Source organism: Acomys russatus, chromosome 18, assembly GCF_903995435.1.
Source record: "Acomys russatus chromosome 18, mAcoRus1.1, whole genome shotgun sequence".
NCBI classification, from domain to species: domain Eukaryota; kingdom Metazoa; phylum Chordata; class Mammalia; order Rodentia; family Muridae; genus Acomys; species Acomys russatus.
In genome coordinates, this window is record NC_067154.1 from 28644463 (window position 1) to 28668681 (window position 24219).

At 40.2% G+C, this 24219-nt stretch overlaps 1 protein-coding gene across 1 annotated transcript in view; it reads right to left on the minus strand.

Annotated features, from left to right (window-relative positions):
• The window catches only part of Diaph3 (diaphanous related formin 3), a 453079-nt gene that overhangs the window by 93735 nt on the left and 335125 nt on the right, over positions 1-24219 (minus strand). Inside the window, exons 26-27 of the mRNA XM_051160890.1 lie at positions 17113-17208; positions 16571-16630 (exon numbers count right to left, since the gene is read on the minus strand). Coding sequence (XP_051016847.1) covers positions 16571-16630; positions 17113-17208 — 156 coding nt within the window. The remainder of the gene's footprint in view (positions 1-16570; positions 16631-17112; positions 17209-24219) is intronic.

A 24219-nucleotide genomic window follows, 5' to 3' on the forward strand; every position in this document is an offset into this window, starting at 1 on the left:
AGGGAGGAGGTCCTCCTTAGTCACAGACATAGGGGAGGGGAGTAGGGGGAAAGTGGGAGGGAGGGAGGAATGGAAGGATACAAGGGATGGGCTAACAATTGAGATGTAATATGAATAAATTAATAAAAAAAAGAACTCATATTGTCAAGTATTTCTTTAAGTGCTTCTCAGTCATTCAATATTGCTCTATTGAGAATTCCATTTATCTCCTTACCTCATTTTAAAAATTGGATTATTTGGTTTGATGGTGTTTAATTTCTTGAGTTCTTTATAAATTTTGAATACTAGCCCTCAGTCACATGTAGGGCTGGTAAAGATCTTTTTCCAATCTGTAGACTGCTATTTTGTTCTGCTGATAATATTCTTTGCCTTCCAGAAGCTTTGGAGTTTCATGAGGTCCCATTTATTAATTGCTGATCTTAAAGCCTGAGCTGTTGGTGCTCTGTTTAGGAAATTGTCTCCTGTGCAAAGAGTTCAAGGCTCTTCCCCACTTTCTCTTCTAATAGAGTTAGTGTTTCTGGTTTTATGTTGATGTTTTTGATCCACGTGGACTTGAGTTTTGTGAACGGTGATAAATATGGATCTATTTGCATTCTTCTACATGCAGGCATCCGGGAAGACCAGCATCATTTGTTGAAGAAGCTTTCTTTTTTCTATTGTATGATTTTGACTTTATAAAAAAAATCAAGCGTGTGTAGGTGTGTGGGCTTGTTTCCGGGTCTTTGATTAGATTCCATTTATCACCCAGTCTATTTCTATGCCAGTACCATGCAGTTTTTATTACTATTGCTCTGCAGTGTAGCTTGAAATCAGGGATGGAGATACCTCCAGAAGCACTTAAAGAAATGCTCAATGTCCTTAGCCATCAGGGGAATGCAAATCAAAATTACTCTGAGATTTCATCTTAAACGCATCAGAATCTCAAGCGACAATCCACATGCTGGTGAGGATGTGGAAATAGGGCACACTGCTCCATTGCTGCTGAGAGTGCAAACTTGTACAACCACTTTGGAAATCAATCTGGCGCTTTCTGAGAAAATTGGGAATAGTGCTACCTCAAGACCCGGCTATACCACTTCTAGCCATATACCCTAAAGATGTTCCACCATACAACAAGGACATTTGCTCAACTATGTTCATAGCTGCTTTATTTGTAATAGCCAGAAACTGGAAACAACTCAGATACCTTGCAACCGAAGAATGGATTAAAAAAATATGGTACATTTACACAATGGAATACTACTCAGCTATTAAAAACAAGGAGACCATGCAATTTGCATCAGGGAGGTGTCGCAGACCCAGAAAGACATAGATGGTATGTACTCACTTATAAGTGAATTTTAGCCATATAAATCAATATAACCATACTACAATTCACAGACCCAAAAAAGATAATTAAAGGAGGACCCAATGGAGGATGCTTTAATTTTACGCAGAAGTAGAAATAGATAGACAGAGGAAGTGGTTAAAGAGAGGGAACATGGAAAAGAGGAAGCACAGATTACAACCACTTTGGAAATCAATCTGGCGCTTTTTCAAAAAACTGAGAACAGTTCTACCTTAAGACCCAGCTATACCATTCCCAGGCATATGCTTGAAAGATGTTCCACCATACAACAAGGACACTTGTTCAACTGTATTCACAGCAGATTTATTTGTAATAGCCAAGTGTGTGTTTCTGGGTCTGGGTTACCTCACTCAGCATGGTCTTTTCTAATTCCATTCATTTGCCTGCAAATTTCACTAAGTCCTGGTTTTTAATAGCTAAGTAATATTCCATTGTTTATATGTATCATATTTTCTTTATCCATTCTATAGTTGAGGGGCATCTAGGTTGTTTCCAGACATCTGAAGTAGACGGAGGAAGGGAAATGGACATAGAAGGGGTGGGAAGGGGGAACAGAACTGATCAAGGGTGGGGAGGACTGAGGGAAAGAGAACTGGAATAAAAGTAATGGGGGTGGCAGGGGGTTAGGGGCCATCACTGGCCTAAGCTATAGACCTAGGACAATGGAAACTCCCAGTAATTGATGAGCGTAACCCTGGCTAAGATTCCTAGCAATAGGAGAAATGCAACCTGAAATGGCCTCCTCCTGTAACTAGGCAAGACTTCCTTTGGAGGGATGGGACTACCAACCCAGGCCCAAAACCTCTGACCAACAATTTTTCCTGCTTATAAGATGTGCAGGGATAAAGAGGGAGCAGAAATTGAGGCAATGACCAATCAAGGACTGGACTCTGACTCTATTGCCTGCCTTTGGATTCCTGTCTCCTAACTGGACTGCCTTGTCTAGCCTCAGTACAAGATGCACCTAGCCCTACTGCAACTTGATATGCCAAGGTGGGTTGATATCCATGGGGTCCTTTTCTTTTCTGGTGAGAAAGGGAGGGGCTGAGGGGAGGGGAGAGAAAGGGACTGGGAGGAAAAGAGGGAGGGATAAGCTCAGATCTGGACGTAATATAAAGTAAATAAATTAATTAATGAAGAACAAAATTCACATATTCGGTACTGAAGAGAAGGCTCAGTAGTTAAGAGCAGTGGCTGCTCTTTCAGAGGTCCTGAGTTCAATTCCCAGCAACCAAGTGGCTGATTACAACCATAGGTAATGAGATCCGATTCCCTCTTCTGGCTTTCATTATGACAGAACACATATATACATTATATAATATATATAATATATATATATATATATATATATATATATATATATATATATATATATATATATATATATATTTCTTTTTTTAGATAGAGTTTCTCTATGTAGCCTTAGCTTTCTTGGACTCTCTCTGTAGCCCAGGCTGGCCTTGAACTCACAGAGATCTGCCTGCCTCTGCCTCCTGAGTGCTGGGATTAAAGGCATACACCACTACCTTCTGGCATAAATAAATCTTTTAAAAAAAGAATTCACATTGTATTCTATTGATAAATGTGTTGGAAGAAACATTAAATGTGAAGAATGAAGAGAAACTAGCATGTTTAGACATGCTGTCACACTGTATGCTCAAACTCTTTATTTCCAAGGCAGTTTATGGCTCACATAGCATTTTAATTTGGGAAAAGTAAGGTTAAAATGAAATCATATGCCAGGATCACACCAAACATTTTGACCTGGACCACTTCTGAACAGCATGTGGAAATGTCCTGGTTCCCAGTGTGGCACTGCTGGAAGAGGTAGATGTCTTTGGAGGTGAGGCCTACTGTTTTTAACTCATCAGAATTGTGTTTCTAAAGGTGACTGTGGGCCCATCTCCTTGTGTGTTTTGGAGACAATATGGTCTGTTTGCCCACTATGTATTCCTGTATGTGTCTCATCAAAGCCAACACATATTGGGCAAAAGACCATGGGCTGTGAGCTGAAAAAAAAAACAAAAAACAAAATCTTTTTTTCTTTATAAATTTATTACTTCAAGATTTGCTGCAGTAACAGAAAGTGGACTCAAATAATTTACTGCATTAGGTGAGATTTCAAATCATGAACTATGTGACTAACTCCAGAGTGACTCCCTTTTGCTCCTTAAGGCCAGGCTTGTCCTGTCAGGCCTCCCAAGGTTCCCATGAACAACCTTTAACCATCCTTCTATGTTTAAAGTACTTAGTGTGTATCAGTCTTCATTCAATAGTTTTCTTTCCACACTGACAACAATCTCGAAAACTGTTTCTGTATCTGTAGCTACTGACATTTAATGAAGGGAAATAAAATAAGGGAAATAGCAAAGTAATGCTAAAGGTGTCCCAGAAATAATTTATTTAGCACCAAGAGCCATATTCTTGGAGAAGAGCTCTGATAATAGAGTTGGCCCCTGCCTGAAAGAACCACGGTTTCATCCAGGTCTCAGGCATCGCCATTCTAACGACATCCACAGATGTGACACAAGTGCAAAGCAATCTATAGCCCACATTCAGATGTGATGTTCCAAACGGTTTGGTTATTTCCCCAAACGACCACAAATTTTAAATAAAAAATACCCTCGAAAGCTGTAATGACTCTCTGGGCTAGCGTGCTGACCTCTCTCCATCTGCTCACTGCCCACCAGAGCTCTGTACCATGTGTGGAGCCTGTCAGAGCCTGGAGGCCCTTGGTTATTGGCTCTGAGAAGCACCTTGGCTACTTTCCTCCTCAGCCACAGGACTCCGGCTACCCAGGCAATCATCCTTTTTATCCCCTAGGGCTATCAATGCAAAAACTATTTTCTGCCTTCCTGATTGATTTCCTTTTACATTCCCTAGAGGGCATGCATCATCTTTCACTGCCCTTTCCTCCCACATTTCCAGGAAGAGATTTTATATCCTAGTTTTCAGAGGAAATCAATATGATTTGTGAGACCTTTGAACTCTCCTCTCCAAACGGCTACTTCCACGTCTAGTGCAACATCTTTCCTTTGTACTGTCCAAGTCCTATTAGCCCTCATGGTTAAGTCACCAAGTGCTGCACCCTCACTACTGCATCTCCACCTCTGACCTTCAGAGCATGCTTCCTTCTCTGTACAAAGACGGAGTAATGAAGGCACTGCTCTCTGCTGCATGAAGGGGAAAGAAACACAATTCTCATGATACACACACCCCTCTAATCCTATTAGCCTTACATACCCCTACTTCACTTATATAAAGTCCAAGACAGTGTATCTGTGTACTCCTTTTCCAACCAGCAAGGCTGCAGGGTCCCACTTTGTCCTACCACACCTACCCTGTCCCCTTCCATATATGCCGTCTGCCTAGAGTTCATCCAATCTTGCTGATCTGACCTTTCTGATTTTGGTGACAATGCATTCTCTTGACCACTATGGATAGCATTAGTAGCTTCTGGATTGATTACTCCTTCTCCAACTTCTCCCCATACCTGTTAACATCTAAGTGACAATGAGCCCTGCAGACCTTCCTGGCACTGTGGGTGAGTAGGATGAAGTGCTGTGAATACCACAAGGCTGAAAGTTATCCAGCCAGCCTGCCCTATAGTCCCACTATTCCAATGAGTCTTAAGTGTTTATCTTATGCAACTGGCCACAATTGTAGATCTGCCAGATACTTAACATATTTTTCACTTTTTTATTAAATCAATGAAAATTTAGTTTTTAACAGAAAATCATTATAGCAGAAACATCTTACTATAAATCTTATGTACAAAGCTATCACATCAGTAATTTGCTAGGTAGGTGTTTCTTGCGGGTTGGATATGGCCACTGTTTTAAATCATCTTTAGTCACTCCCTTGGAAACCTACTAAGATGGGTCTATTGATATTCCCTTGTATGTGGGTCATCAGGCCCTCACTGAGAGCCCCCTCCTGCTATATAACCCCTACCTCATGTGCGTGTAGTCTTAAGGGATATTACAGTAGACAAGAGGTAGCAAGGTGAGTAGGTGGGGTAGAAGCTGCCTATGAGTGACTTCCCACAAGCAACCCAATAAACTCACTGGCTCACCAAGCACGATATAGATGGAACACTTCTTTGATCTGTGAGTACTCTGTCTGCGGTAAACAGACATTTCTCCATGTTTCCCCATGAAAAGCCATGCAAAAAAAAAAAATCAGACACAAAAGGAATCAGTAACGATAACTTTGTGAGAAATTTGGTTAAAATCGATCATCTTTTCATATATAGAAGAAAAACTCCAAAGTTAACAGTTATGAAAGTGGGGTTCAGCATTTCTAATGTTCGTTCATAGACTCCATATTAGCCACATTTTGAACTTCTATTACAAGAAGAAGGAGAGATTCAGAAAAGGCTATAAATTTTTAAGAGATTATCATAATCACACCCCACTATGGAACACCAACAGACGAGACATGCTAATCATGACAACAATTTCAGGGACGTCAAGGACATTATTTTCCTTGTACAATAGTAGCTCATTTTCTTTTCACTCAATTTAGTCCAGGCTTTAGCACACATTTGTGAATGCTCATTACTGGAGACACAGTTGCTGTTTCCTGCATAAATGGTCTTTGAAAACAATTTGAGATCTTCACTACTTGAGTTTTCTAGGCTGCTCATGCTGAAGAGTCTGCCTAATAATGACTGTGACAAAAGGTTGTCCTGCCCTGACTATCAAATTAGCGAAGAAAAGCCTTTGCTCTCTACCCACAGGGCATCCTTACCTTGGCAGGAGCCCTGCACTACCATTCTTCTTCTGCTTGACTACATAGTAAATACAAGAGACTGATATTTGAATAAAATATGAAAAGCACACAAATTGGTTTATGTTCCTGTCCCCCCCAAAAAACTTAAAATATTTAATTTTTTGACAGCTACAAATAACATTTAATTCTTCCTGAAAGTATAAGCACAAAGGTGTCAAAAACAATTAGTATTTTAATAGCTGCCCTTCTAGGTTATTAGGCAGGCACACGTTCATCAGTCAGAAAACAAAAGAAAACAAAATCATCTCAAGGAAAGAAGCCAGTAACACTTAGAACACTTAGCAGAGAAAACATACTACTTCCCACTGTCCCTTATGTGCTGTCTATATTAAATAGGATACGTTTGAAAGAAACAGAAATGGATATTGTCAACCTTCACCGCTGTGATAAAGTTCTCTTGACAAGGACTGTTTTCAAGCTGTACTCCTTGCTTTTAACTTGTGTTTTGTTGAGAACCCTAGGATGCCTGCTGTTTTCTGAGGGAAATGGAAGAGGAATGGATTTAAGAGAGAGGGGTGGTGGTGGGAGGTGAGGGACTGGGAGGAGAGGTGGGAAAGGAAATAGTGATCAGGATGTATTACCTGAGAAATGAAATAGATAGATGACAGAAAGATAGATAATAGATGTATGGATGATAGCATATACAAATAAATGCAAACCTTGAGGTCGCATAATGCCCAAAATTAACCTGTAAATCCTAACTGCCAACATCCTGGAATGCTGGAAGTTGTAGTCCTTGGAAAATAACAAGGGCTCATGGGAAAGTATGGTAGTCTATAGGTTTGTCCTAATGTGGCTCCTGGTCATTCCAGCTGAGAAATTCCACGGAATGGTCCTGGCCGAAGTCAATCTCTTGGTCAGTATTTAATATTTAATAAAGTTCACTTTAAATCTAGCCCAAGAAGCATGTCACATGAAAGTCTTCACTTACCAGGAGATTGGGATAGTTGTGAGGACATCCTACTGGGACTCTAGGTGACAGAAATATTGGAGAATGGGGAAATAGAAGGATCCAGTGGGTCCTAGAAACCAACAAGATCATTAGGATGGGTGGATCTGGGCCCAGGGGTTCAACTACTGCACCAACTAAGAACAACACTTGCAGTAAACATCGAGCCCCTTCTCAGATCTAGCCAATGAACAAGACATTCTCCGCAGTTGAGTGGAGAGCGGGCACTGACTCAGATGTGAACTCTGATGCCCCATATTTGACCACTTTCCAGTGGTGGGGAGGCCTGGTGGAACTCAGAGAAAGAATAAGCAGGCTACCAAGATGAGACTTGGTAGACTATGACCAAATAGTGGGGGAGGAGGGCCCTCTCAGCCACAGACATAGGGGAGGGGAACAGTGTGAAAGTGGGAGGGAGGGAGGAACAGGAGGATACAAGTGATGGGATAACAAATGAGATGTAATCTGAATAAATTAATTTAATAAAAAAAAAAAAAAAGAAAAAAATTTGGGCCAAAATGTTGGAATTGATTTTTTCTCTGCCGAATCCCAGGATGAACAGTAGTTAGCATTCCAGGGAAAAGGAAGCTAAAGAAATAAGGGGATGATCCAAGACTGTGTGGATTGGGGTTAGGGCTGGCTGCAGATGAAAGTTTTTGATGGATAGACACAAAACTTGACTTGTATATCTCCCTTAGAGTTATTTGGCAAAGAAACATGCTAATTCAAAGATATTTAACTAGCTCCATATTTAATTCTGACTTCAAATCTTGAAGAGTGGCAGAGCAGCTGTGCCTAGAGGCAATACAATCTTATTTCTATAAAAATCTCTCAAAGCTCCATATATAAGTGAGAGTGTAAAAATAGATAATCAAATCCAAATTAAGGCTATTAAGAACTGATTTACTGTAAAGATAATATAGCAAAATTTTGTTTAGGTTATGGATGTTCACTAAAAATGTGTAATACTTGTTTGCCTAAAATTTTGATTATGTTTTATCTTATTTTGTCACAGTTAAATAGTTTTATCATTAGGGATTTTAATTGCATACAGTTTGTAAAATCTTTTCTGATTACTCTATATCCATTTAACTTGGGGAAAAAAAAAAAAACCCTACTGTACTCCCTAATGAAAAGAGAAGCCATCTAAGGAAGATGCAATCAAACTGCAGGCAGATGCATCATAAGGAGGAGAGTGAACAATTCAGATTTGTAGCCTCTGCCACAAGAGGTTGACTGTGCACTTGGAAAGAAAAATACCCAAGGATAATAGGAGTTAACTATACTCAGAAAAGCACTAGCAACCCAGCTGTGTATCCTAGGTTGTAGAGAAAACAAATGGTTAAGAAAAGAAAACAAGGACATCAAGTCCTTAGATCTCTTTAAACCACAATGTAGTGGACATTTCTGACTGTGCTAAAGTTTTCCAGACAAGAAGTATTTGCCAGCTACTATGGGATTCTCCTCCTCCTCACATGTTTTTTTTTCTATCATTCTTTCTCATTAATCATTGTCTGCTGAGTCTATTTCTCAAATGTTCCTTGTTTTGTTCTATAAACCCCTCATTAGAGACTCATTTGCTTATACAACAGGAGCACTTCTCCGCTCCCTTGCAGCACTCCACATGGTCACTCAGAGTTCCTGCTGCGGCATTTTCCCATTTGCTTTTACTTGTCCCTTCAGTTCTATACTTACTACTCAAATATCAAATTAGTTCAAACTCCTTTGATGGCAACAGATTCTCAATGTAAGTCTATGTGATCCTTTACTTTAAAGCAACCCATTTACTCAGGAACCCGTAACCAAGACTGTTAAGATTTTCATTAAAAAATGCTTTCAAAAAAAATTTTTTTATCACTTTTAACTAAAAGAGTAATTTGATGTTTTCTCTAGGTTTAGAAAAGGCATGTGGCACAAGGTCTTAATGGCTTGTTCTCATTAGAAGATTTTTTTCCCTTCTTTTTAATGTTATACATCCAGGACTAGGTAAGGGAGAAAGGCTCTAAGGGAAAATCCAGTCAAGATTATACCTTCCACATCTGATCCAGCAACCTTTTAAGTATAGACCAGTGCTGATCAAATATCTCCTTTTGATGATAACATTTAAGGGAGGAGACGAGGTTAATTGTACTCACTAGCACTTGGTATTCTAAGTTCCACTTATGTAGGTGGCATTCAGAGACTTGATTATACTCCTAAATAATTGTTAATCATCCCATTCAAGCCTAAACATAACCATGTCTGGTCACGCAAGTTGTTCTTTCTTAACATCCATGCTATGGCCATCAATTCAGCTAAGGATTGAGGTATACACAGTGTAGCACAGACATCCTGCTTGATGCCCCTGTCTCCACTCTGTGGAACTCAGGAAAACCACGGAGGGCAGATGCTCCTGAAAGAAAAGCTGTTTTCATCCTACAGAAGGGTGGATGGAAACAGAAATCACAGGTCCTCCAGGTTTAAGGGGTTCAGTGAGAGGCCCTTCTGAGAAGGCATGGCACTGCTGCCAGGGTACATGCCTGCTATTCAGCCTCTGGACTAATTTCTGTTTACACTGGAACCATGCCTGAAATGTTGAGGCTAAGTCTGGGCTAGTCTTTTAGACATTCTGATCTTGTTGAAATTTTGCATATTACATGTATCCTAGCACTTATCAAATGTTAGAAATTATTACTAGTCTGTCTCCGAACTAGACTGTGCATTGTGGATTGTAGTAGGGTGCTTCTAAAATGTTCTCTCTCTCTCTCTCTCTCTCTCTCTCTCTCTCTTTCTTTCTTTAAGAGATTTACTATATAAAGCAAGCTGCCCTGACCTTGAACTTGCAACACATCCTTCAGACTGCCTTTAAATTTGCATACTGGCTTAGTCTCCAGAGTGTTTAAGCTGGATAACACTATACAAACTAGAGGCATCTGGTAAGAGGAAGCCTCAGATTGGAAGTTGCTTCCATCAGATTGGCCTGTAGTTAACTCTGGAGTCATCTTTATGGTTAATAATTGATGTGGGAGGGCCCAATCCATTGTGGACAGTTGGGCAGGTGGTCGTAGGTTGTAAAAGGAACCCCTGCAAGCCATGGAATGCAAACCAGTAAGCAACGACCTTCCTTGGCCAATACATCAGTGCCAGCCTCCAGATTCTTGCCTTGAGCGCTTACTTCCCTTCATGATGAACTGTAAACTAGAGGATGATTATTGGCTCCCCACCCCACCTCCAAGTCAGTTTTGGTCTCAGCTTTTATCACAGTGACAGCAAGACACGGCCATGTTGTTTTGGGGAGGCTTGCGGTGGTAGTCAGAACATTGGGCTGAAAAAGTCATTGAATACTCAGCACTCAGTGGGGATATTCTATAGTAGTTTTGAAGATAATACAGACAGGTACATAGATAAGAGGCCTGGCTTATGACATTTCAGAGGGAATTCTGAGAGTCTCTGAAAACCATCAGGGCCATTCATGTGATATTTTGCATTGTGAATCTGTGACAACTGGTCAGCAGGGATTGAACAAATATTTGTGATTTACTGGAGACCAGCCCCCTGATGTGAGATGTTTGCTTTACTGGGGCACCTGGTGCTGGCTTGCTGGGGCTGAAACATTAGCTGTGAACAAGATGAGAACTGCAATCTTCTGGGCACTAGTTCCTCAGGGTCAGCGTGGAGAAGCTGCGGTCAAGAGAGGACGAAGGCTGTGTCTCACATGGGATCGGCTTTGGCAGCCAGAAAGGTGAGAGACTTAAAGGGTCATAGAAAGTAGCTTCAGACTGGCGCTGTGAGAGGGAAGGAGAAGCCATTGCTGAAGGGGCATTCTTAAATGCAGTGGAGACCATAGGATTGAAGGGGCCATGGAGAGAGACAGAAGCTTGGTACCATGTGGCAGGGTTGGAGTTCCTAACAGCTCAGAAGAGGTTATTCATGAAGGTGTAGCCTCAAGTACACTGAGCCTCCAGAATAGAGATGCTGAGACTGTGGGATAATCACTAAGGGCAGTGGTAGGTGTTGAGTGAGCTGGCCTGAACATATGCGATAAGCTATGTGTTTTATAGATAGGAGAGCCAGGGAAGTGGAGCTGCCCAAGCCCTTGGAGTCCAGAAAATTCTAAGTAAATTCCAGATGTTGGATACAATGTTATTTCATACTGTTAGAATTTGGTTTTGTTTGGTATGATTATAACTCTGCTCTGTTTGTTTTGTTTGTTCTTTTTGTTGTTGTTTTGTTTTTCTACCTATAAATAAATACTGCTTTGGACTTTTAAAGAGACTAGATATTTGAAAAAGAATGAATTTTTAAAATGTTTACATTTTTACAAGACAGCAACTTTTAAAGCTATACCTATACCTGAATTTTATTATAATATTAACAAGAGTTCCCAAGAATGAACAAGAAAAGAAATGTCATGGTTTAATGCTGATCTATTTGAGTGTGAAGTTTTGTCATGGGGTCAATTGTATTGGTTAGCTTCTTGTCAACTTGACATAGCTGGAGTCATCTCAGAAAAGAGAACCTTAAGTGAGGGAATGCTTCCTCTAAACTGGCAGTGGGTATGTTTGTTGGGGAGGTTCTTTACTAAGTGTTGATGTGGGGGGCGCCCAGTCCATTGTGGGTGGTGCCACCCATGGGCAGCTGGTCCTGAGTTATATAAGAAAGTAGGCCGAGTAAAGCCATGAAGAGCAAGCCAATAAGCAGCATTCCTACATGGCCACTACTCCAGTTCTCGACTCCAGGTTCTTGTCTTTACTTCCTGGCCTAACTTCCATTTGTGTTGGACTGTAAGGTCTAAGAAGACACAGTTTCCTTCCCAAGTTGCTTTTGGTCATGGTACTTACTATAGGAATGGAAATCTATCTAAGTCAGTGTACCTGTTCTACTGTGACCATTTAAGTATCAATCATCCAATGTGCATAAGAATTTCTATCCACCACCTCAATGCCTTGCATGTACTAAACAAGCACTCTTCCTCTGACTGAGCTAAAGCCCTGGCCGGAGTGTATCTATCCATACTGCCTAGGTAACGCTTACTATACGTTGTTGACTAAATAGTGGATTACTAAGGATAAATAATTCAACTTCTGCCTAGGATTTCAAAGCCAAAGGCTAAGAATAGTAAAGACGTCACCCAAATATTTTTGGTACAGGTCTGCATAGGATAAGTGAGAGACAGTTGGCTATGTGTAAGATTTCACTGCTTCTGATGGCTACTGGAGATAGTATCTTTTATATCAGTGTATCAAATGCATGTAGAAGATTTTTAGTGAAAGGTTCAGAGAATATTTGATTATCTTTTTTTTTTAATTTTTGAAATAAGAGATGCTCTATGCCTATAAAGATAAATATACAAAATATGCACCTCCAAACATTAAAATGACATTAATAATACATGCCAAAAAGCTATGAAGACAAAAGTTTAAAATAGCAGCAAATAAAAATTAAATTTGTGGTTTGTATTAGTGTATATATTAGTTATGGTTCTCTAGAATAACATAAGGTATGGAATGAATCTCTAATATGTGCAGAAAGGATTGATTAGAATGTCTTACAGGCGATGGTCCAGCTAATCCAACAATGGCTGGCTGTGAATGGAAAGACCAAGAATCTAGTAGTTGTTCAGTCCGTGGGGCTGGATGTCTCAGCTGTTTTTCAGTATATGCTGACTTCCTGAAGAAATAGGCTCCATGTTAGTCAAGGAATGGATGTTTTAGCAAGATGAGGGCAAGTGGGCAAAGACCAAAACTTCTTGCTTTCATGTCCATATATAGGCTTCCAGGAGAAAGCATGGCCCAAATTAGATATGAACTAAACATGTGTGTTCCTCCAAGGTCCAGACTAGAAGTGGATCTTCCTACTAAAAATTAAGCAAAACCTCTCATATGTATGCTCTCCATTTCTGGGTTTTACTTCCAGATATAGTGAAGTTTAACAATCAAGAACAGCCATAGCAAGTCCACCCCTTGTGTACCTGACACACAATCAACTCTCATATCACCTTATGTTTTAGTGAATTTACAAATAAAACAATACCCATGGGCAAGCTTGTGTGCAGGCAGAGTCGACATCAAACTCTGCCAAGACAGGATAAGCAAGTTCTCAATATTTCCTGCCTCACAAATATGTCTGTCAGACATATTGGGCCAGAAGGCTAAAGATGATGCTCCAACCTTATAGAGAGTTTTGGGTGACTGCTCAGGCCGCAAACTGTCTGTAATTGGGAAGCTGCTAGCCTTCACTTCCAGTTCACTCAGGTAATTAAGTTTTATTCTCAAGTCTCTGATGGGGTTGAAGACGATAGTTTAGTCTTACAATTAAACAGTTGTTTAGGAGTTAAGATGTTTTTAGGTCAAGATAGATGTTTTAAGTTAATAGAGATGAGGTGTGATATTGATTTTCATTCAGAATTTTAGATTCAATAAGATAGTAATGATGTTTACTTCAAGTTTTCCAAATCCAAATAGCCAAATCACCATGAATGTAACATTTATATAATCCCTGATTGTTTTGTGGTTCTTCCTGCTGTATGTAGTTTATTTTAATTATGTGTAATAATATAAATGTATATGTAAAAAGAGAAATATAATAAAAAACAGTATTGAGGTCATAATAATGTCTAAACAGGAATTGCAAACTCACTATATATTTAACCAGGTTATAACTATGCCTAACATGACATAACTATCCCTCATATAAGCACTAATACATTATAAGTTTAGGATGGTAGCAATATCCCAGGGACAGTCTTTAATTTCTCAAACTTAAATATGATAACCATTGATATTCTATTGATATTATAGCACATGATAATAAAAAAAAACTGAGGAAAGAAAACATAAATACCTGCAGAAACTCATTCTTATGACAGGAACTCCTTCCCAATATAAGCCTTTTGGCTGTAACTGGTCATGTGGCCTTAGCTGGTATTTATAGCCACATTCCTCTGCTATCCACCCTGCATTTCTTCTACCTTCTGCAAGGACCTCAGTAGCTCTTGGCCTGTACCTGCATTCATGATTGGTATGTGCCTTTTGTCATTCTGAGTGGATTAGGCTGTTGGTAGTTTCCCATTTACTACATTTTTATTCTTAAATTTAAATCATATATATTTATTCTTTTTAACTAATTAATTAATATCCCTATTGGAGCTTCCCCTCCCTTCTCAACTTCCACCCTCCTATGTCCCTCCCTTTCTCCTCAGAAAAAATGGGAGACATCTTATGGATATTACTGTCCCCCACCCTCTGCCCCTCTGGGATTTCAAATTGTAGCAGGACTGAGTGTATTTTCTATTGAGGATAGACAGAGAAGAACAGTGAGGGGAAAAGAAATCCAAAGGCAGGTAACAGTCAGAGATAGTCCTTGCTCCTGCACAAAACATTGCATATATTGTTTCCTGTGCCAATAGTGATTTTATGTGTATGAAAGGCAAATCCATAACTAGTATCTACTATAGTAAGGACAAAGCATTGTCCCTTCCATGGAGGAAGTGTTTCTATGCAATCAACTGCCACAGGTTTGCTGGCTGATGACTTGGGTAATGGTATCATATCTCGGCCTCAATATTGGTCTTTGTTGTGGGCTCAGCAGCAGCCATAGCCAGGTCAGTCTTAATGGCTGCATTCTAAGCCACAAGCTAGCAAAACAGTGCTATCTAGTGGTTAGATCTGGGAATAAGAGGCAAAGCACACCAGAGGCTGTGGAACCTCCCAGAGGCTGAATCTCAATAGGGCCACAAGAGAAAACAGGTGCCCAAGAGACATGAGCTCCAGCCTGGGAAGGGATCAAACAATGATCTCACAGTTCTTTTCACAGTGTTATGGAAAACAGATTATGAACTTGGACTCTGTTGTTAGGAGAAAACAATTCAATTTTGGTACAATGTCTTTAAGGAGGCGGCTAGACCTAGTTCATTTTTGATTGCTCCCAAGTATGACAAAGGAAACAAGAATGTTGAGAAGCAAACAGAGTATGTAGAAAGCATTCTGTAGCCAGTAACTCAATTAATGTTTATTCTATATTATTTATTAAGAATATGACTAGGCTACAGAACTTAAAAGAATTACAAAAATCTTATAAATTAAAAAATAAGCTATGAAGTCACTATCAATGAATATACTTGCATAAAATGTAAACATCTAGCATAGTTTAAAACATATAAACAAATTAAAAAGCTAAGTAGGCTCAATGTTGCACTGCAACCACAGTTCAGTTGTAATATTAGTATTTTTTTTTAATGAAAACAGAGTACCTTTTAGAAAGCATACTAACTCTAAAACATCATCTTAGTCTATAAGTTGTCATGACAGCCACAGGGCTGTCAGTAGCTCTGTCTTCCTGGGATGTGTCTAGCCACTGTGTATCTCCATTGAGCTCTCTGCTAAACAAAATCATCTCTAAAGTTCAGGTCCTCACTATTCTCTAGACTTTCATCTATAACGCCGCAAGCCACGAGAGCATAAAATCAAATGTAAGCTAGGATTTGGAATTACTTATTTCTCATAATGAACATCACTAATTCTTTTTTTTTTTTTTTTTTTTTGGCTTCTTTTGGCATTGTTAGAACAGGAAAAGGTAAATCCAAAGCCAACACATACTTCAAAAAGTTAAAAGATCTATGTAAAATAGTTTTACAAATTTCACCTTCCTCGCCATTTCTTAAGCATTTACTAAGAGTATGTAGATACTAGGCAATCATCACATTCCTGTGTTTCTGTCAAATGCAGCAAACTTTGACAGCAACCTCACCGTGACCCAATGGGACTCACAGAGGACGAGCATGGTTTTGAGTACAGAGGTGAGCAGAATCCAAGAACAGAGAACTAGACAGAACTTAAACTGACTGAGTGAGGGCAAATCCATACGAAGGGGTCTCCTGCATATGCAGACAGGGCAGAGGTGGGTGGGCAGAGGCCATTTCTACAGGGTCTCTTTGGTACATATCAGAGAGGAAGATAATTCACTTCAATCTGTAGCTCTATTCCTCTGAAACAGTACATGCAGCTCATTGTGCTTATGGATTCTCTAAAACAAGAGATGGAGCATTTGTAACTTCGCTAGCAAATAAGGCAGGGAAAAACAGATCCAGGTTTCAATATTTCATGTGTCTTATATAGTGAATCCACTAGTTAAAAGTAGCTCCCATGAAATCACATTGCTTTGAAATGGTGCACTAGGTGGGTCTGATCAGAAATGTGCAAATGTAGCTTCAAACAATGCTACTAACAAAACATTCACTTGCGACCTAATTAGAAAAAGTGAAGAAACAATTTCAAGGCAATAATGCAGTATGGAAAAGCAGAGCCCATTATCTCAGAGCAAAAACACACATCTGCATATTTTTACTATTGTAGTTATATTGGAACTTGAGAACTTCAATAGCAGCATAGTTAAAAAAAAAAAAAAAAAAAAAAACCAAAACCAAAAAAACCAAAACCATACAGACCAACAGGATATAAGTACGTAAGAATAACATGCAATTTATGAGTAAAGTTTATTACCATGGTTACAAACTTTGAGAACAGGCCTCTGAGACACTGGACTGAGACTCTGCCGAATATCTGTTAGGGAGGGGGCGGGGGGAGAGATTGATTTAATATACAGGTATGTTCAATTCAAGACATAAATGAATGTTACATGATTTTTCGAAGCTTCGGTATTTTTTGAGCCAACTAATGCAATGTTTCAATGCCCTGAAATATTTGAAGCAGTAACGCTGTGACTTCTACTTCCCATTTAACTGTGCTACCCTCGCCTCCACTGGGAAAAGGTACATATGCTTCTTTTGATGAGACTTATCACACTAACCAGGATTTTCTAGGTTCAGCGAATTGATTTGGTAATGTGTTGCTGACACCAGCCAACTGAAATGCATCTCTCAAACATCTGCCTCTGCAAGGGATTAGGCACACTTGGAAAACTTAGGAACAACTGCTGTCCACAGCACTGTTTTTCTGACATGATTTTAAAAGATTAGGGGGTGAACCTGCTCATTACTGGGACTGTTCCCTAGAAAGCAACATGAAACAAGAAAAGAATTCACCTTTCGGCTTTGGTGTCCTCTTTCTTCTGTCGCGGAAGGCAGCCCCTGACTGCAAGGCCTCCAGCAGACTATCCATCACTCCTGTCTCGTCACCCTCTGTGAAAAAAGATGCAGGCAATTCCATCAGTCCTCAGGGTTACCAAAGCAATGTCAAAGCACACATGCAAACCAGTCATAGTGATGGTAGAGAGGAAGAGGACAGAACGCCAGGACCAAGCCAGGAATTTTGATATAAGAAAGGACCCGCCACTGTCATAAATCAACCATCTTTTAATAAACGCCATCTCTTCAGTGCTTGTGTTCTGTCTACTTTGAGAGGACAGGGTTTCACAGACACGGTGTGGAGCAGTTCTTTTGTACACCAGTGGTATGGTGAGTTTAAATGGGATGTGGTTCTGGTCAAATCAGTGTCCTGGGTTATCATAAATCATATTTCCCCTTGTAGAAATGAGTTATTTTTAAGCATCAGACTCATTTCTAAAAGCAACCAGATGTGGTGCAGTGACTCTATTAAGGCAGCCAAAACACCACAGAAAAGTTCATTGCAAGCCTCTATGTACATAGACAACTGTCCTAATAGAGAAAATATGTATATTGTCCTCTGACTTCATGCAACTCAGAATAATCACTTCAAAGTTTTTATAGAATTCATGAAAGCTACCTTTTACAATTACGATGGTCAACCCAGGACACTTTCAAAATCCAAAGAGTGGCATTCCTCCTATCTTTAAAGTTAACATTCTGTATATAATAAAGAATATAGGTGTAGGGTCAATTCTGCCTATAAAGGCAGATTATCCTTACCAGATTCATAGGTGCTTATAGCTATCAGTGTTGAGTATTAGTGAAAACAGGCAAGAACAAACGCTTCAGAGAAGCTCCTTGTCCATCTCTGCTTCAAGGAACACTAAGGAGTGTATTGTCCCTGCAAGATTGGTACTTGCCAGCTGCGCTATCGAACCGCATGCCTAGTATAATAGCAGGTCTAAAACAGGAGAAATTACTTTCCTAAGAACTTTTTTCACTTTTTTTTTTTTTTTTCCTTTTGGAGACACAATCTCTTTATAGAGAGCTGTTGACACACCAATGTGGTAGAGTACAAAACCACACTCCTTAACAGTTTATAAACAGATCTGTACATATAAATATGTATCAGCTGCTTTTCCATCTGCTTCTACTTCACATTTTTTGAAGAGAACTAAACCGGGGAGGTGTGATCAAAAATGGTGGGTGGGAATCAGAGTACGTGGAGGTTGTCAGTTTACACAGAAATTTAATTCTAAAGCATCTCCATGTCTCCTTTAAAGTACATTAAATATTTCAGACATTTCATAAGTAACTACCTACCTAATCGTTTAAAAATTACACCAAAATTCAACTATCTTTCCTCAACATATGTTCATGTAATATTAAAGATTTAAGGTATTTCATTAGGAAAAGATTTTTGGTTTTGTTTGTTGTTGTTTTTTTTTAAAGCATTGTGTTTGCTTGCAAAAGAGAAACACAGAGAACAGGTGTAGGGGGAAGGAAAATGAGGAGCCAAATATAAAACAGTGTTTGCTTTACTCCTAGATTGTAAAACACAACTGACGGAATATGGCTAGGTGCTAGATGATACCACTACATGGATGGTGAGTTATTGGTGGGTGTTGACTGCATTATGGCCAGGGAGGCTGGTCCTTCTGGACCGTGGAGGCAGAGGCGGACAGTGCTGCAGTGCCTGTTTCATGACTCTGAGCATGCAGCTCTATAATAAGGGTCTTTCCCAAGCTATCTCCCACCACTACTTCAGACAGAAACCGTCCCTCTGAAGCCACGGTCTGCCCCGTGTGTGCTAGTTCAGTGCATGTGGCACATATGACATGTCCCTTCTAAAGTGGTACTATTTCCTAGACTGCACTATTATGGGAGAAGTACTCCTGGAAGAGAGGTATAGCTGAAGGATAGGTGATTCCTTTAAAACAATTTTTTTTTTCCCCCAAGACAGGCATTCTCTGTGTAGCCTTAGCTATCCTGGAACTTGCTCTGTAGTCCAGGCTGGCCTGGAACTCAGAGATTCACCTGTTCTGCCTCCAGAATCCCGGGATTAAAAGGCATGTGCCACCACTGCTCACCTTTATTATTGCTTTTTTGGTAGGTAACAAGATCCAGTTATTTCATAGACATGAGTTGTCTAGTCCAGGGTATTTGCCTGTGTTCTTGGTTATGGACTAACCATGTCTCCTATCGTTGCTAAAGACTGCTGACTTGAAGTGTCAATAGACTTGTGCAAGTCAACTGTCTATGTGAAATAGAAGTAATGTTTAAGAAGTGAGGATATAAGGAGGAGGTTCTTCCCGGGCTACATGGATTTAGTACACTTATCCAAATGTTTACCAGGCATGTAGTATTGTGCCCTGGGATATCATTGTGCGCTGACAGCACCTAGGTTCTGAGGATCCACAAGAGCTCTCTCCTGTTCTCAGAGGCACAAGACTGACATAGATGTGAACGGGATGGGCACCATGGAAGGAAGAGGGGTCTCAGCAGAAGAAATGGCAGACACCAAGACAAACATATAAAATCAAAAGACGTCTAAAATTGTTTAAATGCTTTATACATATATTTTCCCCTACAAAACTAGGAAATAGTCAATGTATATGAAAAAAATACAGCCTTGTTTATTCTGTGAAAACACTTTAAATAAACTACCTGAAATAGTGCCCCAGAAGGACTGAATAACACACGCCTCCCATAACTTGAAAATGGAAAACTGAAAGGTGCAGTGTTGAGTAAAATGGAGGAAGGCAAGTCTGGGGAGAAATGTTCCCAAGGAGGATCAATAGGCGGAGGGCGAGAAGAAGGGAAAACAGCTCAGGAACACGCCTAAGATCTTTGGTAGCCATGGATGGAAGAAAACAGAGTACAGGGAGAATTGTGAGTCTGGTGGGTTCTGACGGTCAGGGGGAAGGGAATGGTGTTTTCTTGTGCTATGTTAGTGGAAGATGTCAGGTGTCACCGCCAGGTCATGTCAGGGTTTAAGCTAGAAATTCTGGTCTCCAACATGTATGGAGAAAGCAAAAGTCATTCTTTTATTATAAAGAAGAGTAAGATGGTATCCCCAAGGACTTGTGGGGCTCTGGAAGGGAAATGGTGAGGAGAGGTAACATTTGTAGAGATGCCTCAGTATACAGCATGGAAGCCTCGGCACATAGGACATCTTCCTCAGCTGAGACAGCACATTAAAATTTCACACAATCAAGGAAGAATACATGCTAAAAGTTTCATGAAGGCTAAAAACAGGCAAACAAACCCAAACAGCTTACAAAGGAAATAACTGAGATGGGACTATATTTCTCAAAAGCATACTGAATTTCAAAAGACAGGAGGCAAATAATTTCCAGCTTTTGAAGAGAATTATTTTCAATGAAGCAATAGTTTGGTTGCCAGTAAAGTGGGGACAGAAATTAGCCATGCTCAGATATGCAGTCTCCTGGGCATGCTTTCTTAGAGACAGGAATCATGCTATGGTTTGCATTTAATATCCCCAGAGGCTTGATTGTGCTAAAGGCTTGATTGATATGGTTCTGGGGGAAGTGATTGGCTTAGGAAAGCTTAAACCTCGCCAAAGGATCAATCCACTGGTGAGACATTTGATTGACTATTCAGAGGTAACAAATGTTTAGGAGGTTGGAACCTTGTTGCCTTGAGGGTGTGGCTTGGGGCAGAAAACCTGCTCGATGTCATGCTTTCATACCAGCATCTGGGTACCATAAGATGAGCATTACTGATCCACCCCAATTCTGAGATTGTTCTACTTTACCATGGTCTGGGGACAATGGCACCCATTGATAATGTGCTAAAATCTCTAAAACTTCATGTCAAATAAATGCTCCCTCCATAAGATGAATAGTTTGTTAAAGAAGAGGAAGGCTGGCTAACACACTGTGCTTTTGCAAAGTAAGGAAAAAACAAAACAAAACAAAAAAACAAGCAAACAGAAACAAGAAACAAACAAAAACCAAAGGGGTAGGGTTGAAGGAGGTAGGACATGAAACCAAGGAAAAGGGAGACAACATCCAACAAATGGTAGGAGGACTCCCAGAATTCCCAGGACTAGACCCAGAGCAGCTTCAGGTCTGTGTGGGAAGGAATAAGCTGTGGAGGAAACAGGATTGAAGGCCTTATGTCTGGCCATTTAGAAACAAACTGTGGATGGTTACACAGATCTATTATAAGAAGTTTGAAAAACCAGCACAGGTTTTTAAAAAGTGCTTAAGATTTATGTTTTTTAGTTTGCATTAAGTTAAAAATTAACAATGTAATAAGAATCGCTAAAGTCTGAGTGCTGGTAAATCACTCAGACAAACACAATGCAACCCTGAGGAGAGCGAGCCATTATAAAGTGGTTAAGTCATTAAGAAGACTCAAATGGACAGGGATATTGTCCTTAAAAATGGTGCTGAGGGGCTGCCTCCCCTCCCCCCCCAGCCCCCATATAGGTTCGAAGTCACAAGGTATTATTTGTGAGGAGGAGAGGGAGCCTGTTGCAGAAACAGAATTCATCCAAGCTCCAATTTTAAACATCTTCACTTAAAGAATCATGAGCCAATACATTTCTCCTGAGTAGAAATTGTCACATATAAGGCATTTTTTTATAGTAGCAAAATGTACTAAGGACACAAGGAATATTTAGAAAATGGCAATTTTATAAACACTGGTTCCTTTGCTGATCATACACTGTGCTGTGATTATAAATGAAAGCTAACAGGGCAAAGGGGCTGGAGTCTGCCAGGTCAGCACAGGTGGGGAGAGAACAGGGAACCAAATCCTCAAGCCACTTACACGAACTTAGTCAAGCCTAAAATGAAAACTTAACTAAAGCGTCTGTTTTGATTCCTGAAAATTAAAAACAGAAAACTGAGAAAGACAAGCAAAATGAAGAGACTGGCTTTTAGCCTTGGGAAGGAAGAAGCTAGGCCACTGTGGAGGCGGGGTCAGAGAGCTGAGCATATCCTTGAGGAGGGGCAATCGGGCATGGCACAGGACATACTCGGCTAGTGGCCCAAGGACTTCCTGGACATGCCTTAAGGGGTAGCTTGGAGAGTAGCGGAGCCGTGGGAAGAGAGGGGTTTCTTTCAGCTGTCAGAGCCATACCAGCTGGGTTTCAGGAGGATAAGGCACCACCTGGAGAACGGAGATATGACTAGAACTTGAGTGCAGAGAGCCAGAGGTCAAGAAGGCAATGCCAGAGAGGAGCAGCTTCCTGAGAGCTGGCTGGGCCATACTGAGGCGTCTGGGGGTTATCTTTATATGAGTGATGAACTCCTTTTAATCTAGAAAGCATTTCAGTAATATTTCTGCTCAGAAGGGTACTCTGTGCAAGAAGATACCTCCTTACCAGGCAGAAAAGGAGAGACATGTTTAGCGGTTCACGTGAAGTAGTAGTGATGACAGTGAGAGCAGGTAGAAGAGGCTGATGAGGAAAGAATTGCTGATCTGCATCTAAAGGACTTTTATAATTAAAATGAGGCTGGTTTCTAGGTGGCTGGACTTCACGATGTGCATGAAGAGCGTTCATCAAAACCAGGAACATCTTTGGTAATAAAAGAAACCTAGCTTAGAAAGGAGCTCAGTTTTGGATGTGTTGAGATGTCATAAGATAAGTAGTTGTTATTTAAAAAGGTTGAAAGTTGCCTAGATGGTTAATGGAGTCACAGGCCTCAGGGCACAGAAGTTACCCAGTTGATTTAATTAACAAGGACACAGAAAAAGAGTAGAAATATCGTGGAGTGCAGTACATAGGTTTTTAACATACATGTTTTAGATTGAGCACTGGTCCTCAGCAAATCAACAAACTTCCCTTTCACCCCTCCCCTGGCCTGCTGGGGAACTCTCAAATGAGAAGAAGGGCATTCCCTTCACAAAGTGCCCAGCACATGGGCAACTTATTAATAACTAATTTTGGTGGCTATTGATATTATGATAAAGTAAGAGCCCACTTAGAGAGTGTGCAAAAGAGAGCTGAGAGCAAGCCACAAAGCCAACTCATGAGGAAAGAGAAAGTGAAGATTCTCACTCTGGGGTCATTTTCTACTGCATGCAGTGTGTGTGCTATTATATAGCCTTTTTTTTTTTTTTTTTCAAACCTGTGACTGTTTTATGATCCACATTCTTTACATCTCACAATGCTGGAATGGTTCTACAGAAAGTGACACAATAATTAAAGCCTGGCATTTGACTTGGGAATAGGGATGGGAAGTCTAGTCTCTTTAAAGAATCGTTTAAAGTGTGGGGCTAATACACAAAATTCAAAGGCTCACAGTCACCCCAGCCTTCCCGAAGAGAAGAAAACACATGGCTGTTAGTCTAACATGGCAAACGAATTCCAGTTCTATGAAGCTGGTTACAGAGATTATAGGGCTTTTCTTAGTAATGTATTTCAGCCCTTAACCATCCAGAATAAAGCACAAAATACTGCTTAAACCAGACAGCAAAAAGGCAGAGATCACTTCAAACCAAATCTCTGAACCTGTTTCAATACAGAGGTGATGCTGAAAATTTGAGTCGAGGGATGTACAGAGCCAATTTCCATTGGAACTTAGCCGACAAAGTGAACATCAGAGCAGCCCTCTTTCATACAGCAAACAACCACAGCAACCAGAAGCGAGGAGATTCAGAGGGGTGGGTGAGGGATAAACTACAATAGGTTAAAATTCCCATTTTCTTCTCCCATACTCATTATTTGTCTACCATGAACAGGTTGTAAGCTAGAAGTGAAAACTGTAGTATTTTATAAGGAAAGTCTCCTCCACCCTGAAATGACCTATTACAAAGCGTTAATTCTTGTAGTTGCGTTTCAGTTGTTATTCTGACCATCTTCATCCCTCTATGCCTCCTCACAACTATGATGAGCTCTATAATAGGATTCACCTTAACAAGATATGGTCAGAATGTAGCTGACCGGTACAAAGCGGAAGACAGTGCCTCCACGTGGTGAGGGCAGATACACATTTCCTGTTATCACATTTAACACTACAACTATCCTTGCTCGGCTGATTGGGCCGTGTAAGAAATCCATTCTCAACTGCCTCCTCATCCCTTGTCCACTTTAACCAGAAAGGCTAG